This window comes from Chionomys nivalis, chromosome 22 (genome assembly GCF_950005125.1).
Source record: "Chionomys nivalis chromosome 22, mChiNiv1.1, whole genome shotgun sequence".
Taxonomy (NCBI): Eukaryota; Metazoa; Chordata; class Mammalia; order Rodentia; family Cricetidae; genus Chionomys; species Chionomys nivalis.
Window position 1 is genome coordinate 16,477,688 of NC_080107.1, and position 23,795 is coordinate 16,501,482.

The 23,795-nt window shown below is 39.9% G+C and overlaps 1 protein-coding gene across 5 annotated transcripts in view; it reads left to right on the forward strand.

Annotated features, from left to right (window-relative positions):
- The window catches only part of LOC130864297 (sodium channel protein type 3 subunit alpha), a 107,703-nt gene that overhangs the window by 20,961 nt on the left and 62,947 nt on the right, over positions 1-23,795 (forward strand). For 3 of the 5 annotated variants that reach the window (XM_057754474.1, XM_057754477.1, XM_057754476.1), the window contains 9 exons: positions 8,278-8,591; positions 13,619-13,736; positions 15,071-15,161; positions 17,471-17,599; positions 18,304-18,395; positions 19,213-19,485; positions 19,900-19,963; positions 22,178-22,319; positions 23,044-23,250. In XM_057754474.1, coding sequence (XP_057610457.1) covers positions 8,328-8,591; positions 13,619-13,736; positions 15,071-15,161; positions 17,471-17,599; positions 18,304-18,395; positions 19,213-19,485; positions 19,900-19,963; positions 22,178-22,319; positions 23,044-23,250 — 1,380 coding nt within the window. In that variant the 5' untranslated portion in view covers positions 8,278-8,327. Of the gene's footprint in view, positions 1-8,277; positions 8,592-13,618; positions 13,737-15,070; positions 15,162-17,470; positions 17,600-18,121; positions 18,214-18,303; positions 18,396-19,212; positions 19,486-19,899; positions 19,964-22,177; positions 22,320-23,043; positions 23,251-23,795 lie in introns of all 5 variants that reach the window. The other 2 variants (XM_057754475.1, XM_057754478.1) reach the window with 1 other exon arrangement.

Genomic DNA, 23,795 nt, shown 5'->3' on the forward strand with positions numbered 1-23,795 from the left:
GACTACATTTATTGATATGTAAAATAAATAAATCATATCAATAGGGCAAGCCCATCCGTAGATTTGCAATGTGTCTAAATAAGTTCACAGGCACAAACTGCATTGGCGTATCTGATATGTAGAAATAACTGCTAATATTTAATCTCAAAGTCATCTGGTTAGGAAGTCATACCAGTCAGTTATTGTTTCAAAGCTCTTTTGAAATATGTAAAGTAGGATGTAACCCCAGCTTGTGGGTATCTAGTGGTTATTAATTACAGTGTGCCAAATACTCAATCTATATATTCAACAAAACATTCTGCTCTTCTTTATAGTACTAACAGACATACTCCAGTAAGTATGGGACAGTCATTAGTCCTAAGTGAGATTCTGCTGGAAAGAGTAGGTGTAGGTATCATCCAGGGTCAAGCTTTTGTTTAGCTTGTCTACCACCTGTGAGCCCCAGAGTCAATCCCCAACAGGCAGGCATGAATGCACAAACACACACACACACATACACACTCACACACAAAAGAAGTAAAACCTTTTATTCAGGTTGAGGAGGATCTAGCTTAGTTAGTGTTGCCTAGGACGCATAAGGACAGGGTAAGATCCTCAATACCACAAAAATAAACAGTTTTCTTTAGCAGTAGATATTTAATTGGTTCATCTTATCTTTTAGACTCTGCCTTCCCTATAATAATCTCTTTTGTGGATACCAAGAGCACAGCACACATTTCCTTTGGCAATGGGCCCAGGCTCTCATATTAACTCATTCATCATCAAGTACATGGAAATACACTGTGAATTTCTTTTGCGGGGGGAGGGGTAAGATATTTTGAGTTATGGGACATAGAGTAACTTTCCATCCTTGAAGAGGGTAAATTTACAGCTTCCTGACGTAACAGACTGCAACTAATCGATTTTGTCTGTAGCATGCAACATCATAAAATAAAAGACACTCACAGAGATGAAGAGAGGGAGGAGGAAGGAAAAAGGAAGAGACAGAGAAAAGGGAAGAGAGAATATTAACAGGTTATAGAGCTAACAATGAGATTTTCCAACTGTCTGTTCTGGAAAATTAGTAAAGATGAGAACCCAGGGACCACACAAGTGGTGGTGTGTGTTTTGCCTTGAGAGTCTGAACGTTCCCCAGCATGTCCCGACCGTTTACTGTGTGATTTTTCTCTGACTCTGATCCATTAACAGCTAGCAGGGTGTAGGCCCATGATATTGGTTGGTCTCACATACATTCATTAGCTTCTGATAAAGTCACAGCACACTGACACGGGAAACAAAACTGAAGGGCCCAAATTAATTTTTCTGTAGTTATTTATATACAACTTAGGTCTTAAGAAAATCCAACAGTAAAATAGCTAGATACAATACAATAGGACAGAAATATCACAAAAATGAATTCAACAAAAAATAGAATATACAGATTTATTTTGTCTCGAAGTAACATGTGTGTTTGCATGTGACCATTTCAAAAGATATTACTTAGTTTTTCTGGGCCTCTTTCTCATTTTTCCTTAAGATGGCCATTGCAGCTCATTGTTGCATCCAATACATGACCTCTAATTAACATCTTGCAAGCTTCTCTTCTTGTGTTTGGGTAACCACTCTGGCCTCATTGCCTGGTACCCTCTATGTCCCCCTGCCTTCAAGACTGGCATTCATGTTAGATCTGCTTTTTCATCTCTTCGTGTTGCTCCTAAATGATGCTATGTGAGGTCTTTGCCCCTTAATCAACATTTTCTCAGCTCAGACAGCTTTTCTGCATCTTAGACACACATTTTAATTACCTACCAGACGGCCCCCGGGCATCTCCAACTCAATAGGTGCTGATCAGAATTTATTATCCTGCCTTACAAACTGCATCAAGTCAGTTACAAAAGCTGCTGGTTTTCCACGTCCTAGAGTTTTGCCTTGAACAGGCATTTGCCTATGGGTTTTCTTGCCATCCTAGTGGCCTGCTCTCTCTCTGGGTCACTGTGCTCCTCTTTTAGGTGGATTTTCATATGCAGATGTCACACGAAGCCTACAAAGTATGCACCGCCCTTGCTGTAATTCTCCCTATTATAAAGAGACGGGATGTGGAGACTAGACAGGATAGCAACCTGTTCTCATCCAGCAGAGAGACCGGAGTCCATTTACAATCGCTTCCTCTTTGCCTGCTCACATAGGGCTGCAGGTGGACTCTCCTCTTCCTGGTTCACTGACTGCTTCCTTCTTGAGTACTATTGCCAAAGACGTGGCAGGAAGTCTTTAGGACACTTTGTAGGGGAAGACTGTGAAGTCCATGATAGTCTCATAATCATACCAAGATCCCATTTGCTTTCGTCATGGTTTAGCATTTGCACTGATCATGCAGTAGTTGCAGGGGTTCAGCGGCCATCTCAGCAGGCGTGCAGACAAATACATTGATCGTACCACATCCCGCCAGTAAGAAAAAAATGTCAGACCACATAAGAAACTTCTGATGAAACAGTAAATCTCAACCCTAAAGAAGCCACAGTTTTAGTATTTTATATGATGAAATGGAAGAAATACCCAGAGTATTTCTGCTGGACACTAGAGCTGCTTGGTTGTTTCTAGAAGGAGTCCAGGGCGATTATAGGAGTTAAGAGTCAAGCTAGTCTGCTCCTCTCTTTCTGTCTCTCCATCTCTCTATCTCTGTGTCTCTGTGTCTGTCTCCTCTGTCATGTGTATGTGTGTGTGTGTGTATGTGTGTGCTCATGAAACACCATGTTTATTTGAAAGGATAACTGACAAATAGTGATATTCAGAATTGGGTATCTGCAGCATGTATTCTCAAAAACAAACAAAAGAAAAGCTTGTCACTCAGATTAAGCAAATGACAGCACTTGTTGTCAGTGTTAAACTGGAGCTCCCAAGAGGAATTGGAATTTGGGAGAGCTCTCACCTGCCACTGGGAGCATGACACCCCCCAATACATTCTGACTTTTCTCATGTGAACATGGGCAACGTTAGGAATGTGCTTTGGGGTGTCATGGGATGAAATTCATCAAAATTGGGAAGATTTGAATAACAGTGTGCTGATATCTTCTAAATGATTCATTTATGATCAGATAAATTTTGTATAAAATTTATTGTATAAAAGATACATTCAAAAGACAAGATTGATTAAAAGTTTGTGGATACCATTTCTGATTCCAGTGTAATGAATTATCCTTTGTAGAACCTTGATATGATACCAGAGAAAAATAATCACAGTTCCCGAGAAAGGAATAGACAGTTCCCTAGAATTGTCTGGTTGTGGATACGCCAGTGAAGGGATAAAGGAGGCTACCGAAACTCATACAGGAGTCATACAGAAACCATTGCTCTGAGATCTCTCCCTGTCTGTCTTCCCAGAAGGCTGCCTCTGACTTGCTTATCTTCAAGTTGATTGTGTCCCTCCACTTCAATGCTTACCTAAGCAAGCCGTTGAAGACCCTTGGTGCACCACATTCTAACCTTGCAGGCCGAACTCACATCAGTCTTTTGTGCAGATTGGTGTCAGCCTTAATGAACTGCTGACAGTGCTTACCAAGCTCTCCATGTTCCCTTTTGTCTTTGGCCCCATGCATGCGCACATACACCTTAGCTCGGTGCCTCTAGTGATGTATCTTCCAACCCTTTCCAAACTGTCGTTACACTGCCATCACCTGCCAAATCCTGTTTAGCTTAGAAAACCTATCACTTCCTGAAGGAAAATTTATAAACCATACCTCTCCTTCCTTTGCCTGATCAGAATAAATAGATCCAATTTGTGAGCTTTGGTAGCCAAATGTATATGGTTGTGTTTTAATTGCTTCTTCTGTTAGCATCTGTATCTTGCACTGGTTTGCCATCTCTTCTAGGAAAGGGCTGCTTCATGGAATGTTGCTGGTACATATTATTCCTGTGATAAATATCTCATGAATGCAAAGTCCAAGGGTTCCTTCTAGGTATCAAATTCTGTGACTGAGTTCTACAAAAAGAAGCATTGAGTGTCAATGTTTGTATTAACTGGCAGATGGGTGTGTTTGTTTTGCTAATAGGTACTCACATTTGAGTTCTTTGCTTTTTAATCAAGAGGGTCATCTCCTTGGATTTCTTTTACCTTTTCTGCTCCTGAAAAGATAGCTCTGGAGACAACACAGCACATTAAACTGATTATTTTAATAAATTATAGTGCACATATACTCATGAATATTATATACCACATCAAGGCTTCAATAGGAATTAAAATTTAAATATCTGTTCTGACATGGATATAAAGTTACGTAAGGGTTCTGTATAATAAGCTCTCAATGAACTAGAAAGAAGTGAAAAAACATTTTAATGAGAACTGAAAGTCAATGGGACTTTACTATACAGCAAAGTGGTAAGAGAAGTTAGGGGACCCTGGGCTCACTGGATATAGAAGCTGGTCCAAATATTGGCCACATTCTAATTCCCCCACATCAGGGAAAAGTGGAGAACACGGACTAATATGTCTCAGGGCTCAGACAACTGTCTGAGAATTTCACGGACCCTTCATTTTTATGATTTTTGTGGTAGTGTTTTGCTCCATATCATTTTGCAGAAATCAGAGTGAACCATGGAGATTATTGAGAGATTTTCACATTTGGCATTTAAAACATAGTTTTATTTTGAAAGCTGAAGGTTTAGAAACTTTCAGTGAAACCAAATGCAATCAATGTATAACCAGTCATTTTTTTTTTCTTTTTTGGGGGGTTTTTCGAGACAGGGTTTCTCTGTGGCTTTGGAGCTTGTCCTGGAACTAGCTCTGTAGAACAGGCTGGTCTCGAACTCACAGAGATCCGCCTGCTTCTGCCTCCCGAGTGCTGGGATTAAAGGCGTGCGCCACCATTGCCCGGCAACCAGTCATTTTTTTAATGACAAAGTATTGGCATCTTTAAAATAAGGTTCTTTTAAAAATCCTTTTAAATTCTCTTTGTCTCTTTGTCTCTCTGTCTCTCTGTCTCTCTGTCTCTCTCTCTCTCTCTGTGTGTCTCTCTCTGTGTGTGCATACATAGCAATGCATGCATGTGAAACACAGAGAACAACTTAGGGTATTTGGTTCTCTCCCCCTCATGCGGGTTAAAGGAAATGAGCTCAGGTAGTCAGCCTCTGCAACAAGAGCATTAGCCACCGAGCCTTTCTGAGGTTCTTCCATAACGCCGTGGCTTTGGCAAGGCTAAATGACACATTCAGGCTCTCTGAGGGTGACTCTACAGAGTCCCCAGATGCCCACCTCAGATTCAGCATCATTTCCTCTCTGTCAGTTCAATGTGATGCTCAAATATAAAAGCCACTTTACCCAACCAGGAAAGCGCCATGTTTGCCCCACTGTGGCCTTCCCTATTTAGCAACTGGGATGGTCCGTAGGCACCAAGTTCATGACCAGAGCTGTGAAACAGGGAGATTCTGATTCTCTGGGTATTAAAGACGAGCAGGAAACAGTGACTTCTACACTTAGAAGTGCAGCGGTGCACATCTTTAATCCCAGAACTTGCGAGGCAGAGGCAGGCAGATCTCTGTGAGTTCAATGCCAGCCTGATCTACAGAGTGAGTTCCAGAACAGCCAAAGCTATCCAGAGAGAGATCCAGATTTCAAAAAACAAGAGATGCACAACCTAGGATGGGTTCAAAGGGACGTACTGAAAGCGTTAATTCAGTTTTCTGCAGCATGCCGTGAGTACACAGCACAGAATAAATGGTTACTTCATCTCTAAGTAAAATGGAACTGTTAGCTCCCCTTCTAATCCATGTGCTACTTGATCTAGAAAAATAAATAAAGCAAAACAAACAAAAAATCTCAGAGTCACTAAACTGGTGCTTTACAAAATGAGTGAAAGAAAGAACTGACATTTTGTCTGGGCCCATTGTGAAGGCACAATGTTATAAACGCTAATTTAAACACCTCTCAGGTTGAGAACAGTTCTTGCCGCCGGAACACGTCAGGGAACTGGTAATTCCAGTCCAAATTCAATAAAAAGAAAGCCATATTATCTGTTCTCTTTACTAAACTGTCCAGGTTTTCTGATTGTGTGCTTGGTATTTCCACACAGCAACTAGCCAAGCCTCAGGAAGGGGACTTAGGAGCAAACTGCTCAAGATGAGAATGAATGTGGGGCTTGGAGGGGGCTGGGAAGGAAGGCAACGACACAAGACTTCTATAGTTAATTTCAGGCCACAGCAGCAGATCCTTCTATAAGATGACCGATGGACACATCACAATTTGCTGTCGTGGTTTCTCCTTTCCATTTTGGAATTTAAAATGGTGATTTTTGTGGGCAATACAAATAAAGTAGCGGTGACTTTGGTTTCAATGTTCCTATCACCAGATTCCTGTGTTTTTGACAGTTTGTCATAATTCCTGCAGAAAGTCATTACTTTCCTTGAGAAATTGAGCCAGGGCCCTCCAGCCCCTTGTCTTCTCTCCACTCCTCTCCAATCAGGTGAGAGGCTTGTGTCCCTGGACTTTAATTCTCCAGGCTTTTCAGAAGCTCTGGGTCAGTAGCTGCCCCAGCATATCCAGAGCTTACTTAGAGGAGAACAGTTAGCTTGGGAGGATAACAAGAAAACTGATCTACAGAGGTCATGATAGGTGCCATTAATAAAGTGATTTTTACTCCAAAGAGCTGCTTTTTGAAACAATATAAATTAACTCATTTATTCCTAGTAATCTTGGGAGATCTACCATCTCCCCCCACACACTTTTTTTTTTTAAATAGATCAGGACTGAAGCAATAGGGGCCACATTATCCAATATCACACAATCTTAAGTGACAGAATTACAGTGCAGAACCTAGGGAATGTGGTCTAAGAGTCCACTCGTCAGAGCCTTGCTACACCTGCAAAGTCCAGGACAATATCAAAAATTGTCTCAAGTAGTTGAAGAACAGTAAACCCAAAGAGGAACTAAATATAGTTTGCCTGGCTAATCCAATGACTCCAAAGGATCCAAAGAGAAATTGGCTTAATTTTGAAAAGGAAAAAGGCTGGGGGTGATACCTCAGTTGTTAAAGTGATACCCCTACATGCCTGTTGATATGAGCTCAATTCCCAGAACCCACATAGAAAATGTCAAGCATGGACACATTCTTGTGGTATTGTTGAATGGCATTTCTGAGGGTGACACACAGGTTGTCCTCTGGCATCCACACACGGGTATACAAGTGCATGTACATTTGCATCCACACACGAGTAGACAAGTGCATGCACATTTGCATCTACACAAGGGTATATAAGTACATGCACATTTGCATCCACACACAGATATACAAATGTTTGCACATTTGCATCCACACATGAGTATACAAGTGTGTGAACATTTGCATCCACACACAAGTATACAAGTATGTGCACATTTGCATCTACACACGAGTATACAAATGTGTGAACATTTGCATCCACACACAGGTATACAAGTGTGTGAACATTTGCATCCACACACAGGTATACAAGTGTATGCACATTTGCATCCACACAAAGATATACAGGTGCATGCACATTACATTCACACAGGGCATACAAGTGTGTGCACATTTGCACGCACATGTGTATCCACACACATGCACACTTACACACACATGAACAGTAGTGCATATACACACACGTAAATAAAGGAAGGGACATATGTATTTTTAACAGACAAGTCTTTCTAGAAGCACTGGCTTCCATTAAGCCACTGCTGCCAAGATGTTTCTCAGTGATTCAGTTAACGATGATGACAACCAGAACATGGCTGGGTTAGACAAAATTTCTTCTCTATTCTGCAATGTAATGGATCAGGCATGTATCACAATAACTGTGCTGCTATCAACACTTACTTGGGAAGTTAATATATTGTGATGCAGGAAGTGTGGTAGAAAATGATCCCTTAAATTGATTGACAAACATTACTGTCATTATTCGGTTAGCAAAAATGTACTATAATACATTTGGACTCAAGGTCTCAGAAAAGATGATTTTTAATGTTTTATTATTTCAATCAACCAATACACGTTATATATTGTGTACAATTTGAAATACACATGCAATGAAAATGGCTAAATTAAGCTAATAAGTACTCAGAACAGGCTTTTGCTCTGTTTATTAAATTTATTATTTTAAATTACTGAAACATATTGGAAATAACAGAAAATCATTTTAGATGCTGTATCTCAAGTAAAATTTGTAACTAATCACCAAAATAGGACAATATTTTCTTTTCCCCAAAGCCAATGACCACAGGTTTTTCTTTCTTATTCCTTCTCCGCCTTTCTCTTTCTTAACACTTATGTGTGGTTTCTGTCCACTTAGGCAATTCTTATGCAAGAAGCTAAACGCAATTAAATGTGCAGGATGAAAAGATGGCCCAGGCACTGCTGGTACCCCCAGGACCTGAGAGCTTCCGCCTTTTCACACGAGAATCTCTTGCTGCTATCGAAAAGCGTGCTGCAGAAGAGAAAGCCAAGAAGCCCAAGAAAGAGCAAGACATTGACGATGAGAACAAACCAAAGCCAAACAGTGACTTGGAAGCTGGGAAGAACCTTCCATTTATCTATGGAGACATTCCTCCAGAGATGGTGTCGGAGCCTCTGGAGGACCTGGACCCCTACTACGTCAGTAAGAAAGTGAGTGCTGATTTTACTTGGCAAATACATTCCCAATTAGATGTGCAAAGCAGGGCTTATGTACGTTAGAGAATTGAAATTTTCATCTGTGAAGGATTCTATAGCACTCTTTACTGTCAGACATCTTGAAGCACAGTAAAGCAAACACAGAAGATTCATAAGAAGTTAAATAAGAGGAATAAGCATAAACAATTTCTACCATTTCTCAGTATCAAGATGAATGGGGAAATAAAGTTGACAGCAAAGATAAGTATCTGCTATTGCTAACCCATTTAACTGCTTGATAGACAGCAAAATTGTAGTAATGAGGGCGAAAGGGGGTGGATGTTCTCCTTATTTTTTAGTTCATTGTTGGCTTGATGTTTTTTACAATCATCTGTGTTCTAGAAGACAGTGATCTACCTATCTCTCCCTGTAGACAGATAATTATGCAGATGCATGTTTACCTAGACATACATTTTTGGTCTTTATCCTTTAACCTGGCATATGATTAGGAACTTCTACAGGCTTCACTGAAATTGTCCTAGGCTAAATTCTAGAGCCACCTAAAAAATATTTAAAACACTGCCACAAAGAAAGAAATATTAATGTTAGAGGAGAAAATAATAATGATGATAATAACAGTAACAACAATAGCAATAATAATCCTCACATAATTTAAAGGAACAATGTCTATGTTTACCCAACGTTCAAAATAGCTATGTAGTTCTGCCAGAATTAGACAGTTTCTATAGTTAAACCAACTTCGTGAAGCTCATAGAGAATCTAAATAAAGGATACAGGATACTGTTTAAATTCCTAAATGGATATTTTGTCTCTTTTTAATCACGATTTATAGCTTGCCTTCACAACAATAGAACAGTTCTTTGTAAAGATTACCATCATTTTGAGTTGATGACTTGTGAATTAAGAAAGAACACTTTTACTTGACAAAATAGAATTTTTTAAAGGCAATGGTTGAAGATGTTGCATCCTTTTAAGTAGTACACAATTTGAAGTTATTCATCCCAGGGATGGAGAGAGACTCAGTGGTTCAGAACACTTGCTGTTCTTTTTTTTTTTTTTTTTTTTTCGAGACAGGGTTTCTCCGTAGCTTTTTGGTTCTTGTCCTGGAACTAGCTCTTGTAGACCAGGCTGGCCTCGAACTCCCAGAGATCTGTCTGCCTCTGCCTCCCGAGTGCTGGGATTAAAGGCGTGCGCCACCACTGCCCGGCACACTTACTCTTCTTATGGAGTACTGGAAATGGTTCACAGCACCCATGTCGGGAGGCTCATGACTGTCAGCAAGGACAGCTCCAGGGCAGCTGACCCTCTCTCTGGCCCCTGTGAGCATGCTCACACACATGTATGCACATAAACAAACACATACATAGAAATAAAATCAATACTTTAAAAAGTTATTTCCTTTTGAAAGGAAGGCATTAAATATACATCCATATGCTTCCAATTAAACATACATTCTTAGGTTTCTAAAATTAATTTCCGTGTTTACTGCAGAGATGATCAAGAAATATTTGAGATTTAAAGTATGAATAACAATAAGCGATTCCTCCCAGAAACTGGGAAAATGACATTTGAGGAATCCTCGCCTAAAATATGCACTGGCGATGATATTAAATACCTTCCCCCACCAATTAGATGAAGTAAGCTGTTTGGACTCCACGTTCAACAAGGACTCTTGTGTCCATAATTTATTTTCTCAAAGATTTCCTGTGGGACAAGCATCACTACAATTCTTTCCCACATGAGAAAATAACATACCCATTTTATTGTGAATTGATTGGCATCTGAGGTTACAGGCCAGGCATTCAAGCTTGGTTCATGTGAATCTGGCACTAGGAAATAGACCTGTTCTCTGTGCACTGGAAAGCACAGTCATTTCTCACTCCAAGTGGAAAGCAGACTTGGGCCATGATTCACCGGCAGTGACTCTGAACCATAGGGAGGGCTCTGGACAGCCCCTTTACTGCCACCTGCCCTGCTTTCATTTATGAAATATCTCTGAGGGTGAGGATTTAAGCAGCTACTTTCAGGAAAGTGACGTGTGATTTTTAGGAGCCAAAGGGAGGAGCTAATGTATGAACTGAGAATTTTACCATAGCACAAAGCCATGCTACTATATGACAAGGTATGTAAAAGGCAGCATGGAGCTGTGGGGCTTCAGGTAACGATTTGCTGTCACTAATTAGTGATGTATCTTAGGGACTAATATAACTAGATGAGTAATACCACAACGTATCTTAATGGCATTTAAGTTGGCCAGGTTAACAGCTTAAAAATAGTGGCATGATAATAATAGCTAACATTTGTTGGGCTCACCCTATGTGAGGAGACACTTGGATACTCCAGTTCATTTCATACCAGGGAGCCAGGGAGCCAGTTACTATTGTTAGCTTCAGTCTACAGATGGGAAAGCAAAGTCAAGGGCTGTTCCTTAACTGACCAGGGTCACTCTCCATCAGTGGCAGACCAAGGCTTTGAGCCTAGTCTGCCAAGCTTCGGAGCTCTTGACCGCTGATCAAACTCTCTGCAGGGGCAGTGAATGTCAAGTAGGATTCTCCAAGATTGGTTGCAACATTTTTTTTTTTTTTAACTCAGGGCTTGATGCCGCCCTGCTGCCTTGAGGTGTAATATGCAGCTTCTTTCACAATGCCAAGAATTTCAGTGAGCTTTTGAATATTCACCAAGCAGAAAAGAAGAAAGCAGCGTTCCAGAGTAGAAAATAACCATTGCAACAAACAGGTCACAGGGTTTGCAAGGATTTTGGCATTATGCATCAAATGTTTTCAAGGTGCCTCACTGCTTATTACTTAGAAACCTGACTTTTAGGGCTGGTGTTCTTTAGCCACCACCCAGCCACCTGTTGTATCCTCATGTAATTTTTGGTGTAGGTACAACATTCAACAGCATGAGAAAGCTCCACATTTCAAGCATCTCCATGGAACTTGGTCACTATGTAGAGGGATAGAATTTTACTCCTTGTCTCTCAGCACTCGGGGTGTGTGTTCTTCGGTTCTGTCCTGTACCTCAGCTGTAAATCCCGGGCGGATGTACCGCACTCAGCAGCCCAGGATCCACTAGCACGCACAGGCTCACTTCGCTTTAAAGGACTGTTCATTCCCGCTTCCTAGATTTTTAGAGATATTTCAAAATAAAACTCCCTTCTAATGTTGCAAGTAGAAACTGCTTTTTTTTTCTTCAGGGAAATTGTTTCAAAGCGCGTGAGTTAATGCACTTCAAATTATTGGGAACTTTTACACACCGTGGCTGATGTTGATGCCCAAATGACTCTTGATTGCTTGACTGTGGATGCCGGATGATCCACTAATGCTTTTGAAGTTCAAGGGCAGGCTTGGCAAGGTTCAGGATCACTTGCAGATAATCCTGATGCTAGGAAGGAATAGTTTTCTTGCCCTCCTCTTAGAATTTAGAGAGCGTAGTTCACTGAAAGTGGTTAGTCTAGTAATGTTCGGCTCCATGGTCGCAAACACAGAAGGGTGGAGAGAGGATGGCTTGCTGTACCTGCCCTCTCTGCTCACAGTATAAACACTCCCGCCTGCCTCTTCAAACAGAGCGTGTCGCTAGTCACTGTGTATGAATGGATGTGGCCTTAGTTAAAGGGAGCAAACATGTTATTAAGTACCTACAGCAGATGTCGTGAAGGTGAACGGCGCCTTCAAGGTAAACCCATATTTAATTAGCACAAGTGTTTACTTGCAAATGGCACTATTAAATACTGTGGCAGAAAGGCAACCAGAGGCTGCAGGCTCTTTGTGCTCGGTTGCTTATGAAAACATCTAACCAGGTTCTCCCGGGAAGGAGCCCGACGTGGAAATTGCTACTTGATGGTGATTACAAGCAACGTATGAAGAGTGCAGAGTAATATATAAAGACCTGTTGGCAAGAGAAGCAGCTAGGGAATTATGAGAAGGTGGTGTGATTTATCTAGGAAAATGGGAGCGGGGAGGTGATCTGGGTTTTGAGAATGAAAAAAAGGATTGAATCGTACAACTGCCTGAGTGTTAGAATTACCTGAGGAGATTGTTTAAAATGCCTCAATGTCTGCCCGTCTCTAAAATTCAATTATTGACAATTATTCGAGCAAGGAGGTGTTTTCTAAACTCATATTTGAACAGAGGGGGTTGATGGATGGATGGGTTTACCTGGATAGGGGCAGACTCTCCACAGGTGGAGCCTTCGGCCTCGATTCTGTGAGCATGCTCATCAGAGCCACAGCTCGGCGAGATTGACAGGTTCTGAGTGGGACTGACAAGTGGATTCAGTGGCTGCAGCAGTGATGACTCTAGCGGTAAAAAATAAAGGATGATCCATCCTGGGGGATTGACAGGTAGTCATGGCTCTGCATAGCTTAAATGTTAAGGTGATGATTGCACGCTCCAGATCATAGACTTGAACTACGGCGTGGCCTTTGCGGTCGTGTATTTAAGATGAATTTTCAGTGCAGCTGTCTTTTTCTCAGCCTAAGCTACAAATTAGGTCCTTCTCTTCCCACAAAATCAGGTTCTATGACTTATCGAAATGTCTTCAATCAAAAAAAAAAAAAAAAAGATGCCACAGAGATGAAGGAAGGCCACTGCAAAATTAGGGTTAGCACTTTGATATGACTGAACTATTAGAAAAGATTATTTTAACAGTTATGCACACGAAATAATCTGAGAAGTTACCGAAGCTGGAGACAGATGGCAAGCCTCAAATAGAAAATGAACTCTGTAAGGCTGTGTAATTTGATTTAAAAAAAATGTGTAGGGCTATCAGTTTGTATCAACAAGTTTAGAGGCTTAGAGATAGACCACGTACTGGCCAAATGCACCTTTATTGTGGCTATATGCTTAGAGGAGAAACACGTAGCCTGTATCTAGAAAACAGGGTATTTGTTAAGTTCCAACTCATCTAAACAAACACATTTGAAAGAACAAATCAGGTAAAAGTACATGGTGCGCATTGTAAATGCTTCAAATAAGCCCACGTGTCTAACTTAGTAATGTCCCTTGTGTTTTCTTTTTCAGACTTTTGTGGTGTTGAATAAAGGGAAGGCTATCTTTCGATTCAGTGCCACCTCCGCCTTGTACATTTTAACTCCGCTAAACCCCGTTAGGAAAATTGCTATTAAGATTTTGGTCCACTCATATCCTTTTCACGCGAATTGTCCAGATGCTGTTTCCAGCGGTTGATTTCCAATGAAATGCCTTTTCTCGTGGTTTAATATTTATAAAATTTATTTGCAGAGAATAGTAACACTGTTAGTTTAAGGGATTGGTTTCCATGGCCGTCTGTTATCTATATAATAAGTTTATCATAAAATTATTATCATGGCTCTAGAATCAAATAGGAAGTCATGCTTGCAAGTGTGTCACTGGATCATATTGTGTAACAGAAATGAAAGCAAATCCTTTGCCCTATACTAGCTTCAACTAAATCATTCATTATTGCTAAAGAGGTTTAGCCTATTACAGTTATTATGGTGTATATACTATATATATATAATATATACATATATATATAGGGTCACTATACATATTGACAGATTCTCCAAAATTCATGTCTTAATTGCTTGTTTATCCTCAGCAAATTTATGTCCATTTCCCCTCCCCTTCCTTCCTTCCTTTCCCCCTTCCCTCACATCCACCATTTCTTTCTTGCTTCTTGCTTGTTTTCTTCATTCTGTAAATATTCAAGTAGCTAGGCTATATCTACTTGGATAATAATATGTCAAGAAGTCATCAACCTTCAAACTCCTTTTGAGCCTGGGTTGTGACTCAGTGGTAAAATACTAGCTCAGCAAGTTAAAGGTGCTGGGATGGATTCCCAGTATAACCCACACATGTGCAAATTATAATAATAAAGAACACCTGTGATGGGAAGACTAGGCATACATTACAATAAATTCTAAAGTAATGACAAATGGGTTTAAAATGGTGCTTAGTAGTGGGCATTTTCCATAGAAAAATTTGAAACAGGCATATATAAAGCAAAATACATTATCCTATGGACACAGAAAATAGGAAATAACCTGTTGAAGTACATATGGATTCTCCATTCTGAAGTTTGACCTTAGAAAGTGTTTATATTTTAAAATAAAATTATCTGTCACATGAACTTCCCTGTAGTGAAATCTGTATTGAAATCTCAAGAGCAATATTCCTAGGAGAATAGCCAATGACTGCATGTGGCTAGCACAAAGCCACACCCCCTCTTTCTGCTGTACCTGAGAGAGAAATGGGTGCCATCGCTGTCATCACCGTGAGCCTGCTGCAGCATCTGCTTATCAGGGAATTCCTAACCTGTGCAAACTGTTTAGAAAAAATACCAGACCATATGAAAGGATTTGACCTTTCTCATTAACCTTTGTTTTAACCCAGCTAAGTAAGATTCATTTCACGGCTAACTTGGGCTTTTGCATCTTTTGTGTCGGATGGGTTTTATGTATCTGTTGACCCTTATTCCTTAACTGCAGCCTACTTTATTCAGCATGCTCATCATGTGCACGATTTTGACCAACTGCGTGTTTATGACATTGAGTAATCCTCCGGACTGGACAAAGAATGTAGAGTAAGTACGACCAGCTTCTTGGAATGAAGAAAACATATTCTGTTTCTCTGGCAATCCCTTGGTGGTAATGGTCTGACTTGTGGCTCCCACCTTTTGAAGTCAAGGAAAACGCTTCTGTCTTTTGATTCTATAGTTTTGAGAACGATGCCTAAACAAATGACATCAATTTTTATTATTAGCACTTTCAGAGGTTGCTAAGAAAGTGTACTATGCCATTCAAGGCACCATTTGTCAGTGATTTATATTTTGGCAAAGGATCATTTGGAACATTTTAAGATCCTTTCTAGATGGTATAGTGGATCCTGTTCATAGGTTGAGGCAGCTCTTTCAACGGAAATACCAGGTACCATTTATGATGTACAGTTAACAAAATGGAAACAGCTACAAAAGCTACTGTGTAAAACATTTTCCTATAAGACTAACGGAGTTATTTAGGCTCATACAAATTTCATTTAATTTTAATACTAAAAGTTAAGTAAAGGGAATATTTGGATATGAATCTTTTTATTTTATTTTTATGTTTATATTATTTTATTTTTATTTTATTTATGTGTATGAGTGTTTTGTCTGCACACCATGTGTGTGTTGTGCCTGAGGAGGTCAAAAGAGGGTGTTGCATGCCCTGGGACTGGAGTAAAGAACACAACCTGAGTCTTCTGGAAGACAATCATGTGTCTAGCTTTGAGTGTCTCTTTTTAAGGGAAACTTAGAGATGCTATACACACTGTAAAAACAGTCCGCACTATACGTGTTTTCAGCTGGCACATCTCTGTTGAGGAACTGCGAAACTGTTCTATTCAGCTACGTGTAGTAGTTTTGCATTGTGGTAGGGAAACAAGCAAAAGAGTGGTTGTCACTGAAAAAAGTTTTTAAAAAAATTTAAAAAGTGAAACCAAACAAAAGCAAATATATATGGACTCCAAGGAAAAGAGAAAGCAATACGATACCTCGGTTCTGAGGTGAACGCAGAGGTAACTTCATATAGTATACAAACATCCAAACTAAAACACAAGTCCATACACGTGTAGTGTGGTAAAATGTATCCCTTCTCAATACTCAGCTACTTTGTCATTAGCAACTATACTTACTGCTCCTGTAACCACTTGAGCCTGGTAGGGGTGGAGGATGGAGGGAAAATGTACTTGGGAAACTCAATATGATGATTTCTGCATCTGTTTCTTTGTTCCTCCCCATGAGGGAACATCTCATGACAAGCCGTTCACAACACTGATCCTACTACTTCGCACATAGAAATGATCTACAGGCTGTAAAACACAATGAGTTGCCATAAGAAAATCAAATGTTTCTAAGACTTAGACGAAATGCTCTGAAAAATAAGCTCAGATTGTACTTTTTAAGAACATGGTGTTTAAAAACAAGCACGCGCCACTATTTTTGGAGGAAACATAAATAACTTCAATTGTCATCACTCAGAGAAATGGGCTAGGATGCACAATGATAGCCCACAAACTCAAAAGCTGTTCCCCCTTTGAAAGCTGAGAGTAGAAATTCAAGCAAGTTTGAATACAAACTTAGATTGGAGAGTTTAGTGTATCTGTGCTCTAAGGATTTCAGGCAAATACAGACATGAGATTCTAGACAATGAATATACATTTCATGGGATCATAAATGTATACCTGAAGGAGACACAGAGACAGATGGGGGGCAGTTTCAAATTTCTATACCTGACGCAAGAATAAAAAATAAAATCTAGTTCCAATCTACTATAATAACTTTAAATGAGTTTAGCCATTAGAAAGCTTGAATACAAATATTTCAATAAAGGTGCATGAATCCCATTGGAACGGCTGTCAAAGAAGACACCAACAATGTGACTACTGACAGTTAAAATCTGGCTGATAATTTTTACCTGTCCGCTAGCAGAACACTGCCCGCAGGGCTGACATTCTACTTCTGTGGGTACTCTAAGAGCTCAAGCAATGATAATCTACTAAATATGGGAAACATGCTCTTCCTTTTATAAATGCCTTTAGTAACTCCTTGAGAACTTCGTACAGGGTATTTTGATCATATTCACCCCCAACTCTTCCAATAAATCATTGTTCTAAAACATAGGTAGTTTAGCATCAACAGTTTGGAAGAATATATTTATTACAAATGTGTTATTGTCTCTTTAGTTTAATCCTTCACTCGGTCTAATAAGAATAATTAAATTAAGATTTTTGGGTAAGTACAAAAAGAAACCAAGTTTTGGAAGATTAAAAAAAAGTTAGGGTTTGCCATGCTCAAAATTATCGGCTTTACTTCCTCTCGACTGTTGCTGACTTGGCCTTGGCTGCTTTTCCTAGGTATACATTCACTGGGATCTATACCTTTGAATCCCTTATAAAGATTTTGGCGAGAGGGTTTTGTTTAGAAGATTTCACATTCCTTCGTGACCCATGGAACTGGCTGGATTTCAGTGTCATCGTCATGGCGTGAGTAATTTATCTTTATCTGATAAACTCAAAAGAATGAAAATACTCGTCATATAAATCAAGCTAAGATACGTTTTGAATACAGAGCTTTCTCACTAGTCAACTCAACTCTATGACATATACATTATGATAATATGCATTAAACTAAATATCGAAAGGTAGATAGGTCTAGAAAATCGGCAACACATGGGATTATTTTATTGTCCCAAAATCTTTGAGCAATAACTGCAGTGACTTCATATCCTGCCTTCTTCTTCATCAAAACCAAGTTACTCATTAACTACAAGTTAATAGAAACTGCTGTGCTGTGATAACTTTTGCAAATAATCATCTTTATGTAAATGAAAATTGCATTGAAATAAAGCAATATTTTTTTCCTTAAGAACAGCTTTCAGCCTTGGCACCCTGAGCTTCCTATCAATTTTGTTTGTGTATCTCCAGGGGCTCTAGACGCCAACCCAGCAGTAGTTACTTAAAATGAACTTTGCCAAAACTATCTGTAACTCTGATTTAATCCTACAGGTATGTAACAGAATTTGTAAGCCTAGGCAATGTTTCAGCCCTTCGAACTTTCAGAGTCTTGCGAGCTCTGAAAACTATTTCTGTAATCCCAGGTAAGAAGAAACTGGTGTAAGGTGGTAGGCCCTTATATCTCCAACTTTTCTTGTGTGTTATTGTGTTTGTGTGTGAACTCCCCATTACAGATATGTGACAGAATTTGTGGACCTGGGCAATGTCTCAGCGTTGAGAACCTTCAGAGTTCTCCGGGCATTGAAAACCATTTCAGTCATTCCAGGTGAGAGCTAGGTTAAACACCGAGGCTGACTTTAAACCTACCCTAATAATATTGGAGTTGCAAACCCACCGTCAGCCTTGCTGCTTGTTATCTAGGTCTGCCACACTCGAGAATGCCAAAGAGTGTTTCCCTGTTAGTTCGGTTCCTTACAATGTTAGCAATTTCAATTTATTCATAAAGCCAGCCTCTGAGTTTAACAGAAAGTTGCATGAGACATCGACATCTCATTGATGAGTGTTGTCGTAACCCCTCTCTTGCATTGAAGATGTATGTCTTCTCTCCTGCATCCTCATAAAGCTTTGCTCTCAATGGCTTTACTAACTGCCTTGTATTTTACCATGTGCTCAAGATCTATTCCAAAAATAGATCATCCTTTATAAAGGAGGAAAGGTTATGGAGCGGCATGTGCGTGGCATGGGATCTTTACAGCCCTGAAATTCCCTTTGCCTTTTAGTCACTGCTTCCGGCAGGCTGGCATAAAGAACGGGTTGGGAGAAATATCTTCATAAAACACAGTGATTGAAAGAAAAAGTATCCACAATTGAGTTTCATACATGTTTGTGGCAATATGATATCACACAGACAGAACTTCCTGAAGATTGGTGGACAAGTGGTTCAGAACCCTCTGGCAGCATGGTGTTCATATAGAAACTCAGCCCTCCATCTCTTCCCAAGTCGTGAGGCTGTCCATAAAGCTTCTATGTCCGTGTAGCTGAGCTGCCATTCATGGGCTATGTAGAATGTATGCCTCTACTAAGAAGAAATCTTGTCACATGTCACACTGTCCCTCAGCTGACATATAGTTCTCTCTCCAAAGGTTTAAAGACCATCGTGGGGGCCCTGATCCAGTCGGTGAAGAAGCTGTCTGATGTCATGATCCTCACGGTGTTCTGTCTCAGTGTCTTTGCACTAATCGGGCTGCAGCTCTTCATGGGCAACCTGAGGAATAAATGCTTGCAGTGGCCCCCGAGTGATTCTGCTTTTGAAACCAACACTACTTCCTACTTCAACAGCACAATGGATTCCAATGGGACATTTGTGAATGTAACAGTGAGCACGTTCAACTGGAAGGATTACATCGCTGATGACAGTAAGAAACATTACCACCGTGCCATATCCTCAGTGTTGCGGAGGGAGTTTTCAACTAGAAACAATTCAGACTCTATACACGAAGCCACTTTCTAGGTAGACTTTATTGGTGAACTTTTGGAAATAACATCAAACTCTGATGAATTCTTTACAGATTTTATTGCAAATAAATCAATAAAAATATGGGGGTGGGGGAAGTGCACCTGTGTAAAACAGCACATACAAAGAGGTCAGAGGAATTATGGGAGTCAGTCTCTCTGCCATGTGTGTTCTGGGGATCAGATTCAGGTCCTCAAGGCCAGAAGCAAACATGTTTACCCAGAGTCATCTCATTGCACCAGCCCCCAACTCCACTGTGTTTTAAAAGTAAATAGAATTTCATATGAAATCAAATTGATTATTGTTATATCAACAGGCCACTTTTATGTTTTGGATGGACAGAAAGACCCTCTGCTGTGTGGAAATGGCTCCGATGCAGGGTAAGAAAGACATAACAATAATAACAACAGTAATAATTAAGATGTGGAAATTTTATATTAAAATGGTGGGAGAAGCTGGGCGGTGGTGGTGCATGCCTTTAATCCCAGCACTCGGGAGGCAGAGGCAGGTGGATCTCTGTGAGTTCAAAGCCAGCCTGGTCTACAAGAGCTAGTTCCAGGACAGGCTGCAAAGCTACAGAGAAACCCTGTCTCTAAAAAACAAAAATGAAAACAAACAAGAAAGTGAGGGGAAAATGCCTCATGTGTAAATGATAAGAGTGGCTACCTCTCTAGAAAGTGCAGTCTTGGAACTATAGATGATCGTGGCAAGAGTGTTTGTAAAATTCTTAGAAAATAAATAAGCCACACCACCCCACGGCTAGATAGAGAGCCAACTAATTAGAAAATACACTTACACAGAAATCCGCAAGTTACTATTTTCCTCAGCTGTATACACAAATCAGTCCAAACTCAAGGTGTCTTTGCATATCTAAATAAACACATAAACTGTTATAAGCACATATAATTTAATATTGTTAAGTGATAAATGAATCTGAAAATAGTGTTCATAAGTGAGAAAGAAAAAAATATCAACCGGAAAGAGCAATACACTCCCAAGATTATAATCACACGATGTCTGAAAAGGACAAAACAGCAAAGATGAACAAAAGATCAAAGTTTAAAGAAACTCTGGACGGGGAGTGAACTAGGTGAAGAGCACAGTATATTTAAGGTGGGATCAGTACTGTATTATATATAATATAATTAATATATATAATTGATATATATTAAGTATTTGTCAAGTCATGCAACATAAAGGGGAAAATAATTGATACAAACTTTAAAACTCATTGGGAGATCTGGGAATCCCAAGATGAAATTAAATAAAAAAAACTACAACAAAAAATTTAAAGAGAGCGCAAATATATGAAACTATCTCAGGAATATTAGCTAAAAAGAGAAATGGACAAAGGTCTTAACTTTAGGATATGAGCAGAGTCTGTGACAGCAGAGAGAAAGGAGCAGTTGCCTAGCAATAAAGTGTTGCCCACAGTAGCATGGATGGCCAATCTCGAAGCCCCTGTGCTATATGCTGGTGTTGAACAACAGAAAATGGAGAGGGATGGAGGGAACCGGGCTGCTCACTGGGAGAGTGACAAGTGACAGGCAAGTGTCAGGCGAGGTCTAGGATGGTCGTGGTGCTGAGGGTTTAGAGTCTGAGGTAGGGGATGTGAAGCTAAATAGAAACACAAACGACTACATGTAGCGATATTTATGTGTTTACGTGTGTGCATGCCGTAAGTCAGAATGCACACAAATACTTTCTCGTCCCATCACCTCAGGGGTCCAGAAGTACTGATAGCTCAGCAGCAATAAACAACAGTTGCCACCTAGACTTTGATTTCTGGTACTGTTCTCCTTAAGAGAAGCCAGGCAGTAGTGGCACACACCTTTAATCCCAGCACATGGCAGGCAGAGGCAGAGGCAGGCAGATCTCTGGGAGTTCAAGGCCAGCCTGGTCTACAAGAGCTAGTTCCAGGACAGGCTCCAAAGCTACAAAGAAACCCTGTCTCATAAAAGGAATAAAGATTTGGGGCTACTTAGAGGAACGCCCAATTCTAGTGCTCTCTTGGGAATTAGAAAAGGATTGGTCGGACCTAGGAAGGCAGGAAAATGTCAATGTCAACTACCTGGTGCTAAGGAAAAACTGAGGACTTATGAGTAAAGACTGTAGCTAAGGATGATGTACTGACATTAAGACCTGAGCATCATGATGCAGGACATTCTCCTGTCTTCATAGTTATAAAACTGAGTTTTAAGCTGTGCGGTTATTTCAGACAACTCTACAGAACTGGCTAACAGACCAGCTTGCTGACCTCCTTCCCACCTGCCGGCACTTTTTCCTTAATTTTAAATTCTTGATTTTTCCTATTTGGTAAAGACTGCATAATGATGACATTGGGGCAGGGGAATATCTGGTTACTATAATATCACCTTACCAAATAGCCATAAATTTGTCTCCCCTGTTCTTCAGTTTTCTGCTGGCGTCTCTTAACAAATTTCACCTGTGAGCAATCCGCTAAAGTGTTCTGGGAATGAAAGCCTCATCATGGATAATAACTTTGGCTTTTGACAATTTCTATAAAAAAAGAGTGATTGTTGGGAATAGCTGCACTTCCTCTGACACCCCGACATTGTTTCTTTTTTTCACAGACAATGTCCTGAAGGGTACATCTGTGTGAAGGCTGGGCGAAACCCCAACTACGGCTACACGAGCTTTGACACATTCAGCTGGGCCTTCTTATCTCTGTTTCGACTCATGACTCAGGATTACTGGGAGAACCTTTACCAGTTGGTATGAACTAAATTTATATGAGTAGGATTTGTGTTGATGAACTAATACAAATTCCAAGTATTGATTTATAACATTCAGAGATATTAAGGTAGTAATATTAGAGTAGATGCACCTAGAATCCTCCCCACTCTCCCCTCCTCCCCCCTTCCCCTCTTTCCTCCCTATCTCTCCCCCACCCCCATCTCTTTCATATAGAAATGCCCATATGCAAACAATATAGAAAGTTTCTTAGATAAAAGGCCCTCTGCTATGGGCTTCATTCTGGAAGTATAGATATCTAGGGCTAGATAACAAAAAAACATATTGAGAGTTTCTTACATGGGGCATTTACATTCCTATATGTACATGAACATACTCATATTATGGAAGTACATGTCTGGAGAATTTCTTATGTGACAGTCATTTAGCTGAATCTGTAGAAATTCAGGAAGCACGCCATTTATAACATTGTCCTGCATTAGGAACCCTTATAACATTACTTTGATATAGTCAAACAAGTATTATCTTGAAATGTTTTATGTCAAATGGCACAGCAGTCATACTGATGATGATCTGATTGATACATTAATGTATAGGTATTTGCTCATTTAACACCAAATATTACTTGGTCAAAAAGTTAGATATTAAAAATCATCGATTTCCTGATATCTAGCTATTGTAGTCTGATTTTTATTTGGGGATATTATATTAAAACATCAATTAAATTATTATTTTTCTATACTAGACATTACGTGCAGCTGGGAAGACCTACATGATATTTTTTGTTCTGGTGATTTTCTTGGGCTCATTTTATTTGGTGAACTTGATCCTGGCTGTGGTAGCCATGGCCTATGAGGAGCAGAATCAGGCCACCTTGGAGGAGGCTGAGCAGAAAGAGGCAGAGTTTCAGCAGATGCTGGAGCAGCTGAAGAAGCAGCAGGAGGAGGCTCAGGTATGAAGTGGCTGTCAGCTCTTGTTTTAGTTTCTTACTAGGAATCTTCAGCTGTCATGACTAAGCTAGAGCCACCATTCTGTATTGTATGTAACTACTGGCATCGGAAAGCTGCAAGATACTCAAAAATTATTCATAAAACTGGGGTCAAATAAACTTTTTACACATCACATAACATAAAGAAACTACCTAGTAGGTAGGAATACATTAAGTATAAGACTTATTATGGAATATTTTCATGGAAACCAAGGTTGGAATTTAAGAGATATAATTGAGATTTCCAAACAATCTTGCATTCCAATAGAATACAACCTTCAAAGTTGTATTCTGAAGTTAATTCATCTCTAAAGTTTATGAGAAACCTCTGAATGATTGCCCTTCAGACTTCTTTGGGGTTTCTATATTACCAAGATAGTTTGTTGGTCAAATTAAGGTACCAGAAACATCTGAAATCAAGGAACGAGATTTTCAGTGCTGAAGTGTATTTAATGACTGAGTAATGTAGATGTAGTGGCTAAGACAGATGTAATTGGAAGAGATGGGAA